Raw genomic sequence first — 18,339 nt, forward strand, 5'->3', positions numbered from 1 at the left:
TTCCAGTATACATATTTGTTTTTTTTTTTAGTGTCGCAACGCAACCTCGCTCGTCAACGCGTCCAGGACTTGCAGCGCAGGAACCTGGCTTCTGCAGCTGGTAGCTGAGGATCTCCGTACCAAGAAGCAAAACCTTATTGAGACCCAAGCTATTACTGAAGAATATGTTTGCGTGCATGAACATACCGATGTAACAGGTATTTAGATCTTGTAGGCTGAGAGTCTTATCACACTGGCAATTTGCGGACGAGTTGAAAGCGAGGCGAGCGCGCAACGTTATCGCTGCGAGTGGGCAGCGAGTTAGCTGCGTTACCGCCGCAGACGCCCTATTATTATTGTACGACAGTGGTACAATATGACGTTTTTAGCGTAAAAACGCTGCAAAAAAAGCAAGCCTCATAAGGCTCTTATGCTGGACACAGCGGGACTTCCACTGTGTTGTAATAAAATACACATAATTATCTACTAATTTGCGTCTTGTTTCTTCGTTTCGTTCTTGTTTATTTAATAAAGTACCTAATTCAAACATCATAAACATGTATGCATGCTTGAATGCGTGTGAATGCGTGCATGTGTGTGCGCACACGTATACCTACACTGGATTACCTTATACATACCAATAATTGGCGACGAGGATGGGATGAACCCACGCGTTGATGATGATATTTAATCAACCCTCAAATTTCTTTCAGCCCAAACTGGACAGATGCCTGTCTTCAATGCGCCGGCAGCCGACGGGGCCTGGTGTTGCCTCGTCCACTATGATTGGACACAACCCCAGCACTTCTGGACTCTACAGTGGAGAGGTTGACGGTGCGACGAAACAATCCTACTAATATAATAAATGTGAAAGTTGTGTGGGGTACGCGTAATTTGAAATCCCGATTCCTGATTTATATCAAAATTACTCATCAAAAGTGCCTTGGGATATTTTTATCCCTCAACAGTTTTGAAAATTTCTTTAAAGGTTTATTACTATAGAGTCAAAACATCAAAATTGTCTAGAGATAATGAGTATTTATTCCAAGACTTTTTGATGTGTGTAATGGTAATGGTGGCAACCCTGAGTACTACAGTCAAAACCGTTTATAACGACATTGAAGGGACAGCAATATTTGGTCTGTTATAACCAGTGTTACTTTGGTATATAAGATTGTGATGAGATTTTTTTTGGTCGTTATAAATGGTGTCGCTTTAAACGGTTTTGACTGTACTAAAGGTCACAGCTCATTATAGCCACCCGGCCCCCGACCAGCACCTCCTCGACTTTCGGCGTCCACTCGTTGTCGACAGGTGATCCAAAACGAGTGGACTCGCGTGGTCAACGAATTTCTAGTAGTCACTATGGCGGCGAGCAGCGGCTGTCACCAGTGGTCCACTCGCGTCCGCGTGGCAACCTCGCGAGAGAGGCCATCCGGTGACGCTACGGAGTTGATGTATGCGCATATCCATACAAATCCATATGCATACGTTTTATAATAAAATCCAAAAAGTATTATAAATGAAACGGATACAAAATTCAGACATTGTCAGAAGACATTAATATCAAAGGCGTATTAGTTAATGATTATATCATGGATAGTTTGGAAATAATTCCGATCGTTAAGCGTCCCTTCAGGAACCAACTGTGTTAAAAATAAAGTTGTGTTAAATACTTGTGATGTATACATATCATCATAAATTGTAAACCTGTTTAAAAAAATATATATATACCTCGTTGAGTTTATTGCGGATTTTTCTCAGCAGAGGTTTTTCCGAACCGGTGGTAGCACATTCATAAGTGCTTGTTATAGCACTAAATTGAATAAAGATATGATTTGACTGACTTTGATTTGATGAAGAATACATGGCTGTAATGAGCGTAACTTATGTGGTGTATGAAGTTTGTTTCGTTAATTGTCTGCAGAAGAAGCAATAAAAAGACAACTAGCTCAGTGCCGAGGCGACGCGCTCTGGTCGGAGCTATACGCTCTCGCCGCGCGCCTTGGTTGCTTCCCTCAGCAGCAAGGCGGATCGTGCCTCCGATGCCAACAGGTAACGTCAAATGAAACTAGCTATTGCTGGCAACATCGTCTACGAAACCCTGCACACGCGTCAGTCCTTAGTTTAGCCAGTTTAGTGAGTTTACAGTTAAATTGACAGGCAGCTGACAAACACCGGATTCAACCTACAAAAAAACCGGCCAAGAGCGTGTCGGACACTTCAAGATAAGGTTCCGCAGCCATTACGAACAAATCAAGTAATATTTTTCTAAGGATTTTCGTATTGTGTAGGTTCTTATGGAATCTTCCAAATTTAGGTACCTATACATACCTATTTTATACCTTAGGCTGCTATTTATCCTTAAACTAATAATCTCATGAAATCTTAGCCGTTATAATAATTCCTATGTTTAAATGTTGATATACTTAGTACCATCCTCAATTTTTTCAATTTTTTCCACCCAACAGTTTAGATTTTAGAGGGGAAGCGCTCGATTTTAATGAAAATTTGCACTTTAAATTTGAATATTTCGCAAACAGATCACTGAAAACGAAATATCGTCGTCATAAAATTTTTGATTTATGAACATCAAACTTTATGTCATTTATGATAGTTTGATTTAAAATTACAATAAGTCCTTTATAAAAGACTCTGGGCGTTAGGAGGATAGGATTAGTCGAGAAAAAAAAAACACCCCCACTTTACGTCTTTTTTTTTATTGTACCACTTTGTCGGCGTAACTGATAGGTATGTATATTCATGCCAAATTACAGCTTTCTAGTACTAACGGCCTCTGAGCTTAGCCGCGGAGGGACAGACAGACAGACGGACAGACATGGCGAAACTAAGAGTTCCTAGTTGACTACGGAAGTCTAAAAAGAGACTTGCCCTATCCCCGCCTGGGCCAGAAGCTAGGTACCTCCCTGGGTTAGTGTATTAACTAGTCCCTCCCTGGCCCGCAGGCCCAGTTTCCAGTCAGTGCTGAGTCATACGGCGGCGCTGCAGTGCTCGCTTGCGCTGGAATCCCTGAAGTGCCGCGAGATGGCGCGCCGCGTGCAAGCGAGGCTGGCTGACGCCGTCAACGACCTAAATGTAAGTCACCATCACCTTTTATTTTATCCCGATATTCCCACGGGATAGGGATAAAATCTTTAAATCGCAGCAGCTGGGGTTAGCGTCATAAAATTTTGCATGGATGTTTTGCAACGGCTGCTTGGCAATGCAACGTCAATAAAGACCACGATGTAATTTTTGGGAATTCCCACGGGAATTTAGTAAAATCACGCAATTTCAGTTCAACTGCTGGATCTAATCATTTTAAAGCTAGTATATTAGAAGATTTGTGGTGAAAATTATCTTTCTCACAGTCCCAGTTATCGAGTGAGTCCTGCGAGCTGCTTCTCGTTGCGAGGCGCGCGCACAACAGGCAAGAGTCGAGGCGCTGCGAGCCTTGCTCGGTGACGTCACGGACCGAGCCGGGGCGTTCCACGCTGTGACGTCGCCTGACGACCGGCAAGGCACCAGGATGGAGATCGATAGATTCGATAAAGCTATAGTAAGTGAGACATGTACTAGGTATATATTAAATTAAACACTCGCTGTCCATGGGGCCATAAGTCAAGGTGCGGCAAACCAAGGAATTTTGGAAAAGTAAATACTCGTACTAACATACAATTAATGAATAACAAATAAGTCATTGCAAAAACAAAAAAAAAGAACTTAAATTAAGTTATTCTAAGCCTAAATATAAGCAAACTAGCTTTTGCCCGCGGCTTCGGGAACTGTGCATTTTTCCGAGATAAAAAGTAGCCTGTCACTCTCTATAAACTACTAACTACGCCCATAAACTATCTCTATGCCAAAAATCACGCCGATCCATCGCTCCGTTTTGACGTGAAAGACGGACAAACACACACACTTTCGCATTTATAATATTAGTATGGATTGGATATCACCCAGAGCAGTTGACCAAGCACAGAGTCTGCCCTATGGTCACGTATGGGCGGTCAAGCTTCTTCTTTTTTTAAATTAAAAAGTTTTTGATCTTCAGGTCCCCCAGTCCTAGAGTTTCAGAGTTTCAAATCAACCTTTAAACATTTCCAATTTTATCTGTACAGGAAGCCAAGAGGGACGAGATTAAAAGCGTGGTTTCTTCCATAGCGCTGACAGAGAGGAAGATACATAACGTCCGCGAATGCCTCGCCAACATATTCAATGGGTTGAATAAGGACGTGCCCGTGGCGGATCTCAGCAGTGGTAGAAGTAAAGTTTGATTTAAGCACGCTTGTAAAGGCTGGCCAGAATTATAAAAAACCTCGCCATATTGCGGAAAACCAATAGAACTAATTTCTTGCAATGGCAACAATAAATTCAAATGTCATCTGTCTATTGCTGTCAAAGTTTAACGTTGTTTGCGCGTCGTATTTTGAAGTGTTATTTTGTGTTTTTGTGCGTTAAAATGACGAAGATTATTCATAGCCTTGGAAGGAAAATAATTCACAATGTATATTTGTCATAGAAAAATTTTAAGGATTAGAAAATATTACTTTAAATAACATCACTGACACCGTTGTCAATATAACTGGTAGGTGTCGTATAGTAAGTGTAAAGAATGTTGCAATATAATATGTAGAAGTGCTGCCCTCGCGTCAGGTTTTTTTATATTCCTGGTCAGCTTTTAGTAGCTTCACTTGTAACTGGGTTGATCAACTTTTTCTTGTACCTCGTTGATATGGTTACGACCCATGGACAACCCTTTAACACCATGACTTTCTATATGTCTTCTGTGGTTTAAATTCATGGAGCGTGCATTTTTCTCGTAGTTACAATTGACAACATTTCATTTTTTTTAACCTTTCGTTTTATTGGTTCTAGTACTTGGTTTGAAAAGACTAATACGCTGATAGTTTATTTTTTCACCAGGGTTTGTATTTATTTTATTATTATTCACCTATTCTAAAATGGCGTACCTCTTGTTCTACCGTAGAATAGACCCTTTCCTTTTGTCTTATCTATATGCATCGAAAAAAAGCTTTAAGTGATCTCACATTGGACGTAGTCATTGTCTTAAACTGGCCCTGTACTACACAGATTACTACGAAGTCATAATTCGAACATCGTATCTTGCCGTCCCGCTAACGCTTATATCAATTAATATGAGAGTGAAAGGGACGGAAGATACGAACTTTTATTTTCAATTTTCGTAGTAGCCCAGCTGGTCTGATTTATTTTGTTTGTTCAAATAATTATATTTGATCAAAAATAAAAGATTTTACGACGATTTCGGTTGTGGTAGGGGATACCGATACTGCATTGTATATAAATAAGACACCTGGCTTTAATACGGATTCGACGGACATCATGATGATGGATGATGTTGAACTATTGTTCACAGCTATCCAGCTAGACTTGGGCGGCCACTCGCTAGCGCGCCTGCGTCAGTTCTACGAGCAGCGCCGCGAGAAACGGCGGAACAAAATGGAACTAAGCATGGAATTTGATATCTCAGAATATTCGTTCAACGAACTCTCAGGTATATAAAAACTAAAAAGTAGATTAATGTCACAAGATTTTTACTAGAGTTTAGCCGCGGTTTCTTTCGTGTAAACGAATAGGTCAGGTATTTGAATTGTAGGCTAGTCTTTACTGGTTCTTCAGGGATGCTCCAAATGATAGAATGTGTTGCAACATGACTCCAGTTTTAGGGTTCCGTACCCAAAGGGTGCCAACGGAACCCTATTACTGAGACTCCGCTGTCTGTCTGTCTGTCTGTCCGTCCGTCCGTTTGTCACAGGGCTCCATCTCTTGAGTGGTAATGGTTAGACACTTGAAATTTTCGCAGATTATATATTACTGTGGCCGCTATAAGAACAAATACTAAAAGCAGAATAAAATAAATATTTAAGGGGGGCTCCCATACAACAAACTTGATTTTTCTGCCGTTTTTTTTTTGCTAATGTCTAATGTTGTATAGATAATGGTACGGAACCCTTCGTGCGCACTTGGACGGTTTTTATAAATAACAGACAGGTATTTTACAGTAGCGGGCGCAAGACTTCTGAGGCTACAGACTGTATAGTTAGCGCGTGTAAGCCATATCGCCAGCTAAGCAATCCTAGAGCACTACAGAAGAGATTCTAATATACTCTTATGGGAATTTTCAAAACTTATCGTCGTTTTATGTTGTACGAAAAACACTCGTGAATCATTTCATGTGTCTTAACGGTTCAGATTTTGTTATTTTACATGGATCTCGTAGGAATATCGGGAATTAGGGGTAAAAAGTAGCTTATGTGTTATTCTACTGGTCCAGGTATATTTACATAGTGTCCCAAAAAGCCTCCCCTCTTGACCTCCACAACTCTCGTTCTGACGCAATGTCAGGCCAGTCCTTTGCGTACGTGTCCAGATCGTCCCGCCATCTTCTCGGTCTGCCTCGATGTCGCTGGCCGTTCTCCGGCACCCACCAAGTAACTGTGCGAGCCCACCTTTGTGGGTGCATGCGACAGACAAGTCCAGCCCACGTATTTACATATTTACATACCAACATTTATTTAAATCTATCCCGTACGCAAGCACGCATGCGCACACAAACTTTCACATTTATAATATAATATCATCCTATTGATTTATTTTTAAATATTTTTTTTCTGCAGACTTAGACAAGGTCAGATTTATAGACGAACTAAAGATATATTTGAAGAAATTTAACTTGGATAAGAACAGAAAGCTAGTATTGGAGAGGTATGTTAATTTGCCTAATTAATAGCTGATAAGTATACATTAATAGAGAAGTAGAAATAGCTATAACCAGAGACATAATAACTTACGTTTGCTAATAGTAGGGGAGCCCAAGAGGCTTCATGGAGATTTAATAGAATGCGTCTGATATTTATTATCAGGGAGCGAACTTTTGAATGACGTAAAAATGACGCCATTTTGTATATAGAGTAGTACACCATAATCCTACTACCAATTGATTAATAAAGTCCAACCACAGTTCTTTCACTAACTGGCTACATACATAAGCTGATAAACACATTAGCCTCCTCGGCGTCGCGCATTCGGGTAATAAACACTCATTTATGATTTTGTTTGTTTAATTTTCTTATTTCTATTCCCCATTTCGGCCCCTAGGAAGGCGTAGTATTTTCGCATAACGTTGAATGAGGCGCATAGGGTAAAAGGTTGGTATCCCTGCCATATACGAAATGACGTCATGTAATTGTGAAGCGCACCAAAAATCGCTCCCTGTTGATTCCTGGTGAACCTATTTACCATGTATCTCCGCTGATGGATATATGTTAAACTGTATGTATGTGTGTTTGTACGGTCGGTGCCCTAACTTATGTATCCACTTTTTCACTCTAGTTGCATAGAAAAATGGATACTTATGTTAGGGCACCGTCCGTGCCTATATCTAAATCACACTGACTAATTAAACATTTCAGCGGCGAAAAAATCTGGATATTTGAAACACTACAGTCCAGCATTTCCCGCCTTCACTCCAAATGGCAGACCGAAGACGTAGCCTGCGCGCTGATGTGTCCGTCTGCTACGTTGCAGCGTAACATGCTGCGGTTGCTGCAGGCTAAAGAATTGAGAGACGGGTTGAAAGCTATGGGGAAAGGGGGGAGCCATATTGGCGTTGATATTGGTGAGCATTTGTTTAATTTATTGAATCGGGCGTTACGGAGGTCAATTTTAATGATAGTGTTAAAGATATAGAGAAAGAGTCGTTATTCTATGGCAAACTTAGGAGGTACCTGATTGAGAACTTGTCTGAAGGAGTATCTTGATTTTAAGGTTCTGAATGTGTTTTAGTTCCTAAGTCCTAGAAAAAGTTTTTTTTTATAATTTTGCTGTGCCCGTTAGGTTTTATGCCGGTACATGTGAATTAATATAAAATCTTGTAAAACCCATAAAAATGCAATAAATTAATTATGAATTTTATGTCTATTGGGCAAAGCCAAATGACAAAGCTGAAGAGGGATGACGCCAGTGTAGCGTCGACTAAAGCGGAAGTGTTGAAGGAGGTCGAAAAGTTCTATGGACGGCTCTACGAGTCGGTCGCTAAGTCTGTTTCCCTGACCCGAGAGCCTAAGAGCTCTACCTAACAGGGACGCCATGACATCGTCGCTGGCTACGTATCCAAACAATTCGTATAGAAATGTGTGCGACTGTCATCCACTTGGCGACGCTTTGGCAACGTCGCCAATTTGGAACCGTAGCCACGATTTGCAGCTCCCTACGTTGCATTCAAATGTACAGTGGGGGTAGGCAAACCTTCGCTAGTTATTAAATTGATTCCTTTACAAAGTCATAGACTCTTAGTACGTTTTGAAACCAAAATATTAAGTAGACAAATGCATATCCAATTAAACTTACTTGACATGATAACAATGGTCAAAATAGTAGCTCTAACATATGTCTAGTTTCATATCAATACAAAACCTTTTTAATAAACAACTTCGTAAGTTTCAATCAAATAATGTTCTATTTAATTTTCAGTGTTTGTCAGTGCCAAGGTGTAGTGGTAGGGTTGCTATGGTCACCTGATTATGTTTAGCAGATTGACAGGTTGACGCAATATGTCCTACTCAATCGGTAAAGCAGATTAGCACTCATATTGAGCAAAGGAAAATAGATCTTAGGGTGACGAACCTTTTTTTACTCGCATAAGCACCTCACTCACTCAGTCGCCAACCGGCCGAAATTTTGGATGTCAATCTCCACGTCCATTCCTAACAACGTCGAATTGAGTGAGGAGTAGCCATTGGCGACCTTTGGATACCCGAGGTAGCCATGCAGGCGACATAGCCATGGCTTCTTAGTGAGGCAGAGCTCTAACTGACACGACAGACACTATACCGAAGATATCACAGACATAAGATAGGGATAGCCATGATCATGAAACAGCTCATCACTTTTTTACTACATTGTATACCTATCAAAATTTTTTTTTATTTTTTTTTAGATATCAACAAGTTCACAGACGAAGAAGACCGTATTATGGACAAAGTCAAGAAACGCCTCGACGAAAACCTCCGCAGTCTACAGAAGACAGCCAAGACACTAGATCAGGGCCGAGAGCACCTCAGTCTGTGGTCCGATAATAAAATTAAAAATCATATATCCCACCAAAGAACCGTGGATGGTAAACCTTATAAGGCTTATGAGGCGTACTATTTGGAGTCGTTGAATTTCTAGTTTTTTATGCTTTCTTCGTACAGTCAGCACCATATATTATGTATGAGTGAAACAACTTTAAGGGCGAAGTCAAACGATCGTAATATGTTGATTTGTGTTGCGAGCGATTTTCGGTCGCGTTGTAGAAAACGGCGGCACAATTGAAAATATCAAATTTAATTTCATAGCTTAAGTTGAATCTTAAAATAGGTACGGCCAAGGACTAATTCATGAGCCACCATGGAACCTTTTCTAAGGAAAAGTCATCGATTTTCCTTGTTTATTAATGCGATGTCACTATGCTGTTTACTGTTAAATGGTTCCACGGTGGCTCAAAGTCCTTATAAAAATGAGAAAAAGAAATTAATACAGAAAATTCGACTCCATCGAAATGTTGAACAGAACAAATTAAGTAAGAATGCAGTAGTATCATTTTTATACTTTACTAGCTTTTGCCCGCGGCTTCGCCCGCGTGGAATTTGCTTATCGCGCGCTGTTCCCTCGGGAACTGTGCAATTTTTCGGGATAAAAAGTAGCCTATGTCACTCTCGGCCCCATAAACTATCTCTATACCAAAACTCACGTTGATTCGTAGCTCCGTTTCGACGTGAAAGACGGACAAACATACAAACACACACTTTCGCATTTATAATACATATTAAGTAAGTATAGGCATCAACCTATCAACCAACCTTTGTCCTGTTTTTTCTTATCACTGGCTGAATTTATTTTTTTTTTTATACAATATAGGCTTTGCGTTTGGCCCTGTTTGGCCACAATCACGCCTGATGAAAAGCGAGGATGAGGCCTACGATGGAGCACGCTTGCCTAGTAAATGCTCATTCACCCTACACTTGAAAGCGGCCAAATTGTAGTGATCAGGAAACACAGCCGCAGGCAGGGAATTCCACTCCCTTGCTGTGCGGTTGATGAAGGAAGAGCTTTGAGTATTTATCTAGATCTAGCTAAATACTCAAAGAGGAAGAGCGAAAAACAGCTGTTCTTCTTGCAAAGTTTTTTTTTTAATACCTTACGTACCAATTAAAGAGTTTGATGTAATTGTTTACAGTGAAATAATAAAAAACGGACACGCGGCTGTAATATTAGTAGGATCCCGCGTCAAAAACATTCCCGAAATACATTTTTTCTCGATAGGATTTTATAAATAGTATACGCGCTTGGAGCGGCAAAGAAAGACGCGTGTGACGAAACAACTTGCCCCTTTGGGGGAGTCGTAGTCACTTTAAAATACTCTCACCGTCGAGCTGTCAGGCCGCGGCCACATGAAATCGACGCTCGTTTCCAGTGTCAAATATGGTCACGTGACATATAGCGATAAAGCTGAAAATGTTGAGCTTTATCGCTGGAAAAAGAACCTCAGTTTCGGCGATAACACTTATTTTTTCATACAAAGGTAGTTTCGTTCTAATTTACAAACAGCACACTGAAACAAAAAACTTTGCGACTATAATGGGAGCAGCTATTTTGATGCTTATGATTAGTTTTTGTTCATTTTAGTTTTGTATGAGAAATGGAAATTCGTTATTGTTTTTTTCCGTTAAATTTAATTTTAAACAAACCTAATTATATTGTAATGGCTGCTCCCATTATTGGGGTATTATAAAAAATACCTAACATTAGCCTTAGCCTTGGTACGAGTTATGCGATGGACAGAGAGGCACGATTCTTATGACTAAACGTCACTTTTATACGGCAGTGAGGCTTCTGTACTTTAGTTATTCTGTGCCCCCAGAGACAAATGCAAATGATCTTAACTAGAGGTAATTATGTTAATGTTATGTTAACTTAATATTAAACGAAGTGTAATTGCTATGAAATAAATTTATTATTCCCTAATTAGTTTTTAATTAGTCATCATCATCAGCGTCATCGTCACCAGAGGGCCGAGGGCCTACTCCGAAAATCAAAGGTCGTATCGTACCATCCCTCTCATTTTCGTATAAAAACTATAGGGGAGAGTGAGTCACAGTGGAGCAGATTTGTTTAAAACTGATTTAATCGCACTAGTGTCTTCAAAAAGCTCCGTTTTTTTTACTTGGGAAGTTTAGTAATAAAATATATAATTTAAAAAAAATTGGCGCTGATCTACTGTAACCCATGCCTGGGTAACACTGAATCAGGGGTCTGAGGTTACAACCTGGCGTACGGGATTCACTTAATTATAATTAAAAACAGTGGTTTTACTTTAATTAAATGATTTTTTACTAAACAATAGATCTTAGAAATGTGGCGGTTGAATGTAGAACATAGAAAATTTTGCTACATTTCAAGGTAAATATACTCACTCACTCTCTTTAAAGCTTATACGTGTACAGTAATGTGTCTCTTTCTATTTCATGATTTTTTTACACAAACAAAATTAAAAAAAAAAACAATGTCGCAGGCGTGCGTGTAATACACATAAAACGTACTAAGTATAATAAGATCCACTTTAACCCACCTTCCCCTAAGCGTCAGAGAGACCGAACGACACGAACTTCGAATTTCGTAGTAGCCCTGCAGGTCCAGCAGCATACTATTTAATACGAGAGCGAGAGGGACCGCACGACACGAACTTGGAGTTTCGTAGTAGCCCTGCAGGAATCGACCGAGCCGATCGACGTATTTTCACTGTTATTGTGTCCGCATAAAGCATTTTTTTAATCGGCTAAAGCTAAATCAGATTCCGCGTCGAAAGGTCAGGGAGACTAATATTGCAAAAATTCGCATGGTCTATTCTATGTAGATGGTTTTCCGTGGGGTGTCCGGACAAGATTAGCTCCCTCCCCCCATTTCATCCCGTTGGGTGTCGTAGAAGACTAATAAAAATCCAGAAGACTGGCAGCAGCGTCTTTTGCTTACACTATCAAAGTAATATTGCGACCCCCAAGCGCGGAGATTAAGCCCCCCCCCCTCCCCTCTCCGCAATGAAAAGCAAAATTCGGCCGCGGTTCCCAGTTCCCGGCGGCTCCACTATCCGTAATCCGCAAATGGCGAGTTGTCGTTCATTGTGACGTTCTAAGGGGGAGGCCTTTGTTCAGCAGTGGACGTCTTCCGGCTGATGATGATGATGATGGTAATGCGAAGATTCGTTGCATCATTGACCTAAGTACCTATTTATTTAATGAACAAAACGCATGCAACAGGTTGTGCAATACAAGTGCAATGCAGCAACCCCAGTTTCCGCAAACGATAACGATATCTCCTCTAAATGGGACACGACTGAAAGGTCCCCGAGACAAAGAAAAATGACACTTACTGTCTAGACAGTAGCGACTTTTACAGAGGCCTTTCTTGTTAGCCAATTATATCTTGGATGCTTGAGTGTCTTATCTAATGAACAGTGTTTTTAATTAGCAGCTATTGCAATAAAAACTGCGAGCAAACGGCCTAAAATCCCACTGTAAAAGCTGTTATCAAAGAACTTAATTAATTATACTTTGATCAGAGTTAAATTAGGTTACACTCGTGGAATATGAAACCACGTATTTGTATTGCCGTCCTTGTCTAATGTATAGTAGGGTAAAAAGGATGGCAATACAAATAATTAGATTAAAGTGATTGCTGTTTACTCAAACAACTGTGAGGCAATACTTCACTGGCATCCATCCATCCATCCATCTATCCATCCGTCCGTCCGCCCGTCCGTCCATCCGTCTAACCATCCGTCTATCCGTCCATCCGTCTAACCATCCGTCCATCCGTCCATCGATCCATCCACGCATCCATCCATCCATCCAACCATCCATGCATCGCAGCATCGCAAATGCTTACAGAGTAGTGGTGGATGGCTGTCTGTAATTTTTCCTTTGTCAGTTTAATGTTAGTAAGCAAATTTAAAAAGTTAGAGCAGCGGACAATAATGGATTTTCATACTACTTCATGGACTAGGCCAAGAAGTTATGTAGGGAGGTGGTAGGGAGCCATAAATGAGAAACTTCATGACTCCATTTCGTGACATTAACGCATACATTTCCGAGCATGTTTGAGAAAAATAAATAAATATTACAAATACTTAACTTTATATTGGGTCACATATTTCACCATCATCTGGCATGCAAAATGTCATGAATTATTTTTTATATTACAATCAAAATGTCACCTGATTTGTTATTGATCAAAAGAAGAAAAGTATTCGGCAACTGAGTAGAAACCGTTTGACACAAGCCAATCTTTAATCATTGTTTCATGTCATCACTTAGTTTATTATACATATAGGTATGTTTTTCTCAAACATGACATGAAATATTGACGTTGTGTTACAAATAATAGCCCGAGAAGTATCGCGCTGCAGGCGCCTGCGCGCGGTCACTCTAGCGGCCTGTAAAGAGATTTCATACAAGTTTGCAGGCCGCTGGCCGGCAATGAGACCGTCTTTTGTTTCAACGCGCGCTCTGCGACACGGCGCACACCGAGCAGCACTCGCAGCCGCCGCGCCGGCAGCCAGCGCGACTCGCGCGCACACAACAGGGCGACCAGACTAGCATCCCGCCAGCTTGATTTCTCGTTGTTTTATTTTATTTCATGTCATGTTTGAGAAAAGCACTATACAAGCCTCGGCCGGAACGTGGGGTTGTCGGCCTCGCATCCGTATCCGGCCTCTCGCTACGCTCGGCCGTCTACTTATATCTACTTGGCCGGCAACCCCCTACTTCCCGACCTCTACAGTAATGTACTATCAATTGACATACAATAGTACATTACTGCAGAGGCCGGGAATGAAAGGGTTGCAGGCCGAGTATGTATAGAGTATGGATAGGTATACGAGGCTGGCATGTTATATAAATATATAATATATATACGAACTGCAGCCCATAGCCCATTTAAGCAGCTACATTTAATAGTTTATAATGTTAATTAAATTGTAATTTGACGTAAAACGCGTCGATAATATTTATATATTTACATATAGAATATATTCAAAGTCCTGTGAATTTATTCAGTAACTAATAAATGAACCATAGAAATTCAGATTATTAAGTCCAAGTTGTGTATAATGGCATTTATCGTGGATACTTGACGTTTTGCATTGAAACAAAAGACTGTTGTCTTGCAGGCCTAGGCCTGCAACAGTATATTTTGAAGCCTGGTTTATGGAACGAACGCAGTTCCGCCAAAAAGTTCCCACTAACATTATAATGCGAAAGTTTGTAAGTCTGTTTGTTTATTACCTCATCATCATCACGTCTAAACCACAAAACCGATTTAGATGAAATTCGGTACCTATACAGATAGTTTAAATCCCCGGGAAGGACATAAATAGGATAGTTTTTATGCCGGAAAATTGCATAGTTCCCGCAGGATAGCAATACCTACAGGAATTCTACGCGACGGAATCGCGGACAGGCTTCATTTACTAAAATCAGTACGCTACTTACACAAATCTTTAGAATTATACTAACTAAAGCTGCTTTTAAAACCGGGCGTGTTTATTATTCTCTTCTACAGGGGTGAGATCGATAGAACCCCTATGCCCCCCAGGGGTGGCTTTACCCCGAGGGTGGGGTCAGGGGTAGTTCGACTACTTACGACCCAACGTCTGTGGTGAAACGGGTCTTACAAAGTCTTTTTAGCCGTTTTCGATTGAAAGCTTCGAAAGATGTAGTAATACTAAAGAGAGATAGAGGAACAGAAATCTTGTAGTTTAGATTATAGTTAGTTCGTGCATTCCAATAAAAATATAAAATTATTCTGGTGAATAAATGTACACAAGTCGTTTACCACCGTATTTATAGAAAACTTTCATATTTTAATTAATTATAAAAAAAGTAATTCGAGTAAAATTTGGCGGTTACGCCCTTTATTTTTGCGCTTAGTTAGAAAATCAATTATGCTAAATTAAAAATCAATATGTATATTAATGGTTTATCATCAAATTACCGATACTTCTACATATGTATAATCGAATTTTATTTCCGATTATTTTCATTTCATCGACAATTTAGTTCGTTGAAATGTCATCGCAAGAAAAATAACAAATCATAATATATTTTTAATTCTCCAATGATTCATTATACAGTTGAATTATTTCATGGAAAACGTTTAGTAGTGTAATTTCTTTTTCAAATAACGAATTTTTCTTTCTTTCTTTTCTGGTAGCAGTTCTAATCTATCTAACTTAACCTACCCACTTTTCTGTTATCCGTTCGATTCTGCAAGGGTCTCAGTTCTGACCTTACTGAACCCTACTTTTCTGGTAATAGTTCGATTCTGCAAAGATCGTAGTTCTAGCCTAACCTACCTACTTTTTTGATAACAGTTCGATTCTGCAAGGGTCGCAGTTCTCACCTAACCTAAGATGGGCTGGGCCCATAACCTGATAGATATTCTATAATTTTAGGTAAAACAAGCTTTACACTGAATAAAAGAAAATGTATTCAAAAATAACGTGCTACGCGACAAGCAAAAGAATAATGAGTGACTTTGTCACAACTAGAAGAAACAAAGCTTTATAACTAGGTTTACAAAATACCAAAAAGTTCCAACATTTTTCTGGTAACAGTTCGATTCTGCAAGGGTCATAGTTGCAACCTAAACTAACTTAATTTTCTGGTAACAGTTCGATTCTGCAAGGGTCGCAGTTCTAATTTTATCTTGATTATGTAAGTCGCAGCTCTAACCTAACCTATTTTTCTAGTACCTAACAAATTGTTTATGTGTGGGGTCACAAATTAATAAAACTACCTATCCTAAACTTAAAATACTCACATAAAATAAAATAATATAAAACCTAAAACTACAACGAATTACTTAAAGAGTACCCCTTTGACAAGGTCTCGAAGATGCTGGCAGCTTTCCTCTTTGAATAGCCAAGCGAATCCTTTTCTTTGTCCGAGGAAGCTGCCAGCTCTTTAGTCCCCTATGACATCTTAACCTTTTCGAAATTCCTTTAAAAAGTTTTAAAGCGCTAGGACCCCACGGACCAAGGGTCTCGACACCGAATGGGACAAGATCGTATTCGGTGCCAAGACCCCTATATTTAAGGTAAATTAAGTATATTCAGATATGTCGTAATTCACAGTTTCAGTCACTTCGGGCGAGTAGGCCTACTGTCCACGACTCCCGACGTGCATTGCATCTGCAAAGATGTTACAAAATTACTTCGTGCAGCTTTCATGCAGCCTGACGTTGTCCACGTATCGTAGCCTACATTTTCTTTCATTCGTGATGATGTCTTCCAATGATGAAGACGTTATTTTCGCTTATTATTATCTTCGCAAGTCACCGAGGACGCCGTTTATATTTGATACATCCAATTATATAAAAATAAACATAAATTGTAGACTACTCGTAGCTGCAACAGAACGATCAGATGATAACGTATTTCATTTGGTATCCAATCATTTGGCAAATATTAATTTAACAAACAACGCTTCGCAAACTCTTGTTTTACTAATTAATCATTTTATAAAACCACATTTTTTAAATTGATAATTTCACAAACTCTTTATTTGACAAACCATGATAATAGCAAATCATTACTTGGCAAACTATGAGTCGTCTCGTCTCGCCTCGCCGGTGGAAAACCACCTTAACTCGTTCCATTTGACGGAACAATTACATCTACTTAATTTTCATTTTCAAGGCATTATAAAACGTCTATTTGTTATGATTTAAGATTTTTTGTTTTACTAATGCACCTAGAAATCTTAGGAATTTTAATCTTACATTTTTTTTGTACCATTAATTATAAATAAAAAATTACAATGAACTACAAACAATTACTTTGCTCACCCGCGACCTTACGGTAGCTATATGTATACGCAATAAATGCGTGATCATGCAGCTTCTCCACCTCCACTCTCTAAAAACACACAAATCACACACCCAACTATGTATGCCGCCACCACACTACACTGACGCGTTTCGAACCAAACCAGAGTCCATCCTCCGAGCAACACAACCAATACCAGATGTTAGACTACCATCTAACATCTGGTAACATAACATCTGGTGGTTTAGTCTTACATCTGCTATTCTAAGGTGGCGGGTGAGGAAAGTAGGTACCTAATTGTTTGTAGTTCAAAGACATGGACCTCCGCAAAGTACCTAAAGCCTGACAAAATAAATTGAAAAAGAAAACCTTGTTTTTTTTTTCAAATAAGTAATATTTACTTTTTTCCTCTCCCGAAAAGTCAAGTTTACGACACTTGACAATTGACTAAGGTAGACAATTGAGTAAGGTGATCCAAGGTAGCACTATGCTTACAGGCTGCAGTCATATTTCCTCCCCATTTCGTTTACGGTTTCGAAACTTGACAATGACAATTGACAGGTAGACAATTGAGTAAGGTGACCCAAGGTAGCGCTATGCTCACAGGCTGTAGTTACATTTCCTCTTAATTTCAAATTCGCAGTCACTGTTCCCCATTTCGTTTACGTTTACGAAACTTGACAATGACAATTGACTAAGGTAGACAATTGAGTAAGGTGACCCAAGGTAGCGCTATGCTCACAGACAGGCTGTAGTCACATTTCCTCTTAATTTTAAATTCGTAGTCACTGTTCCCCACTTCGTTTACGTTTACGAAACTTGACAATGACAATTGACAATGGTAGACAATTGAGCAAGGTGACCCAAGGTAGCGCTATGCTCACAGGCTGTATGTAGTCACTGTTCCCCATTCCGTTTACGTTTACGAAACTTGACAATGACAATTGACTAAGGTAGACAATTGAGTAAGGTGACCCAAGGCGCTATGCGCCGTAGTCACATTTCCTCTTAATTTCAAATTCGTAGTCACTGCTCCACATTTCGTTAGGGTAGGTTGGTATAATGACTACAACCGCTTATCAATTTAAAAACTGTGTCGTCCTCGTCATGCACATTCCTTACAATTATCTAATCTTATAAAAATATTTATAATACCTACGTATCTCGTACTTCTATACTTACACTAACTAGGTACCTACATTACATTACATTATTTATACGAAGTTATTATTCCAAACGATGATAACAATGTAAGTAACAAACACATATAGGTGTAGGTACCTAACCTACACAGGCTCCATCCAACGTTTTAGTAGGTAGGTAGGTAGGTATTACATTTAAAATCTTCATTTAAATCTTGCACAAAACGTAGTCATATTCTTTAGAATTGCCAATTAGTCACTGGCACGGCACCAGTCGTTGAATTACCGCCGTCTTTTGTCATTAATTCTGAA

General features: G+C 39.6%; 1 protein-coding gene across 1 annotated transcript in view; it reads left to right on the forward strand.

The window, feature by feature from the left end:
* LOC141441910 (uncharacterized) overlaps nt 1-11,028 on the forward strand; it is a 27,670-nt gene extending 16,642 nt beyond the window's left edge. Inside the window, 11 exon segments of the mRNA XM_074106800.1 lie at nt 32-190; nt 693-813; nt 1,907-2,015; nt 2,946-3,075; nt 3,351-3,387; nt 3,390-3,538; nt 4,101-4,245; nt 5,378-5,515; nt 6,639-6,726; nt 7,434-7,639; nt 8,960-11,028. Of these exon segments, the coding sequence (XP_073962901.1) occupies nt 32-190; nt 693-813; nt 1,907-2,015; nt 2,946-3,075; nt 3,351-3,387; nt 3,390-3,538; nt 4,101-4,245; nt 5,378-5,515; nt 6,639-6,726; nt 7,434-7,639; nt 8,960-9,192 (1,515 nt within the window). The 3' untranslated portion in view covers nt 9,193-11,028.
* The last annotated feature ends 7,311 nt before the right edge of the window (nt 11,029-18,339 follow it).

Source organism: Choristoneura fumiferana, chromosome 24 (genome assembly GCF_025370935.1).
Source record: "Choristoneura fumiferana chromosome 24, NRCan_CFum_1, whole genome shotgun sequence".
NCBI lineage: Eukaryota > Metazoa > Arthropoda > Insecta > Lepidoptera > Tortricidae > Choristoneura > Choristoneura fumiferana.